Source organism: Geotrypetes seraphini, chromosome 3 (genome assembly GCF_902459505.1).
Source record: "Geotrypetes seraphini chromosome 3, aGeoSer1.1, whole genome shotgun sequence".
NCBI classification, from domain to species: domain Eukaryota; kingdom Metazoa; phylum Chordata; class Amphibia; order Gymnophiona; family Dermophiidae; genus Geotrypetes; species Geotrypetes seraphini.
In genome coordinates, this window is record NC_047086.1 from 105,698,310 (window position 1) to 105,700,399 (window position 2,090).

The 2,090-nt window shown below is 40.3% G+C and overlaps 1 protein-coding gene across 1 annotated transcript; it reads left to right on the forward strand.

Annotated features, from left to right (window-relative positions):
* Positions 1-245: 245 nt before the first annotated feature.
* On the forward strand, positions 246-1,802 carry LOC117357189 (tigger transposable element-derived protein 1-like). The gene has a single exon (XM_033937562.1). It carries the CDS (start codon positions 315-317, stop codon positions 1,800-1,802), a length of 1,488 nt encoding a protein of 495 aa, XP_033793453.1. The 5' UTR covers positions 246-314.
* The last annotated feature ends 288 nt before the right edge of the window (positions 1,803-2,090 follow it).

A 2,090-nucleotide genomic window follows, 5' to 3' on the forward strand; every position in this document is an offset into this window, starting at 1 on the left:
CAGGAAGGTGATTTAAGTCCCAGTTTTTGCCGCTGAGACTCTGCCCTCTCTCACAGAAAAATTACAGTATTGTTTAAACAGTAAGCATGGCTTCTAAAAAAAGCAGGAAGGTGATTTCTGTTGAAATTAAACGGGAAATAATTAGAAGGAGTGAATGTGGGGTAAAACAGTGTCACCTCGTCAAAGAGTTTAGCCTCAGCAAGACCACCATTTGCACCATTTTGACAAATAAGGATGCAATCAAATCAGCCAAAGTAGCCAAAGGAGTATCAAAACTATTTCATGAAAAACATAGGTCTTCAATCCACGAGGAAATGGAGAGGCTATTAGCAATTTGGATTAAGGACAGGCAGGTGAAAGGTGACGTAACAACCCAAGATATTATCTGTCACAAAGCCAAGAGAATTTATGAGGATCTAAAGAAAAACGTCCCTGGAAGTAGCAGCAATCAAGCTAATGAAGAAGAATTCAAAGCCAGCAGGGGGTGGTTTTTTAGATTTAAGAAAAGGTGTGGAATCCACAGCGTTACTATGCATGGTGAGGCTGGCAGTGCTGACAAGAAAGAAGCAGAAAAGTTCTCTATTAACTTTCAAAAATGTATTAAGGATGAAGGATACTGCCCACAACAAGTGTTCAATGCCGATGAAACGGGTCTTTTCTGGAAAAGAATGCCGAGCAGAACCTTCATTACAAAAGAGGAGAAGAAATTGCCAGGATACAAAGCCATGAAGGACAGACTTACCCTTATGTTTTCATCTAATGCTAGCGGAGACCTCAAGATCAAACCTCTATTGGTTTATCACTCTGAAAATCCAAGAATTTTCAAGAAAAATAACGTTATTAAGTCCAAACTGCCCGTCCATTGGAAGTCCAATCAAAAAGCCTGGGTGACCCAAGTTATCTTCAACGAATGGATTCTGGAAATCTTTGCTCCTGCCGTGAAGAAATTCTTGCTGGAAAAAGAACTGCCGCTCAAAGCCCTTCTGATACTTGACAATGCCCCTGCTCACCCAAAAGACCTAGAGGAAATATTGCAGGAAAATTATCCTTTTATCAAGGTGCAGTATTTGCCACCAAACACCACATCCATTATTCAGCCAATGGATCAGCAAGTTATTGCGAACTTTAAAAAACTCTACACTAGAGCCCTCTTTAATAAGGTGTTTGAAGAATGCGAGTTTGGTGGAGACAATATGACTGTCCGAAAGTTTTGGAAGGAGAAATTTGATGTCCTTATGGCAATACGACTTATAAAGAAGGCCTGGGAAGAAGTGTCACAAAGGACCCTAATTTCTGCTTGGAAGATGCTTGTGCCTTCGTGGACCCAGGAAGAAGCAGTAGTTGATGACACAGAAGTGGTGAAGGACATCATCACAGTGGCCCAAAGGTTGGAATTAGAGGTAGAGGAAGAGGATGTAGAGGAGCTTATTGAGGAACACGAAGAAGAGCTGACAACTGAAGAGCTCCAAGCACTTCTGGTCCAGCAACAGGACAATGCTCAAAGGGAAGCGTCATCTGATGACGAGGAGCAACAATCAAACAATCAACCAATCCCAAGTGCTGACATCAAGAACATCCTGGTCAAATGGAAAGCAGTTCAGGAGTTTACCAATGCCCACTATCCGGATTCAGCTGAAGCAAATAGGATCAACGATCTTTACTCCGATACTCTTGTCCATTATTTCCGGCAGATGTTGGAGAAAAGAGAAAAACAAACGACTTTGGACAGGTTTTTCATGAAACCATCGGCCAAAAAGCAGAAAATGGATGAAGATGTGCAAGATTTGGTAGACTCTACTTAGTCTGTCTTTAAATTTAAAAAATGTGTGTTTTTAGATGTATCTAAATAAAAATAATAACAAAAAATTTATCTTTTTTATGTCATCTTAGCATATTTTATGCTGCAGAACGAATTATTTTGTTTTACATGTATTCTTATGGGAAAACGCGTTTCACATAACGAACGTTTCGCATAACAAACTTGCTCCTGGAACCAATTAAGTTCGTTGTGTGAGGCACCACTGGGTACTTCTTTAACTGCTGCATTCTGTAGTTTTTTGAGCTCCAGCAAGATGGACGATGTTACAATA

What these genes read in the sequence shown, in the direction of transcription:
- LOC117357189 (XM_033937562.1), top strand. Translation starts at nt 315, where the DNA reads ATGGAGAGGCTATTAGCAATTTGGATTAAGGACAGGCAGGTGAAAGGT.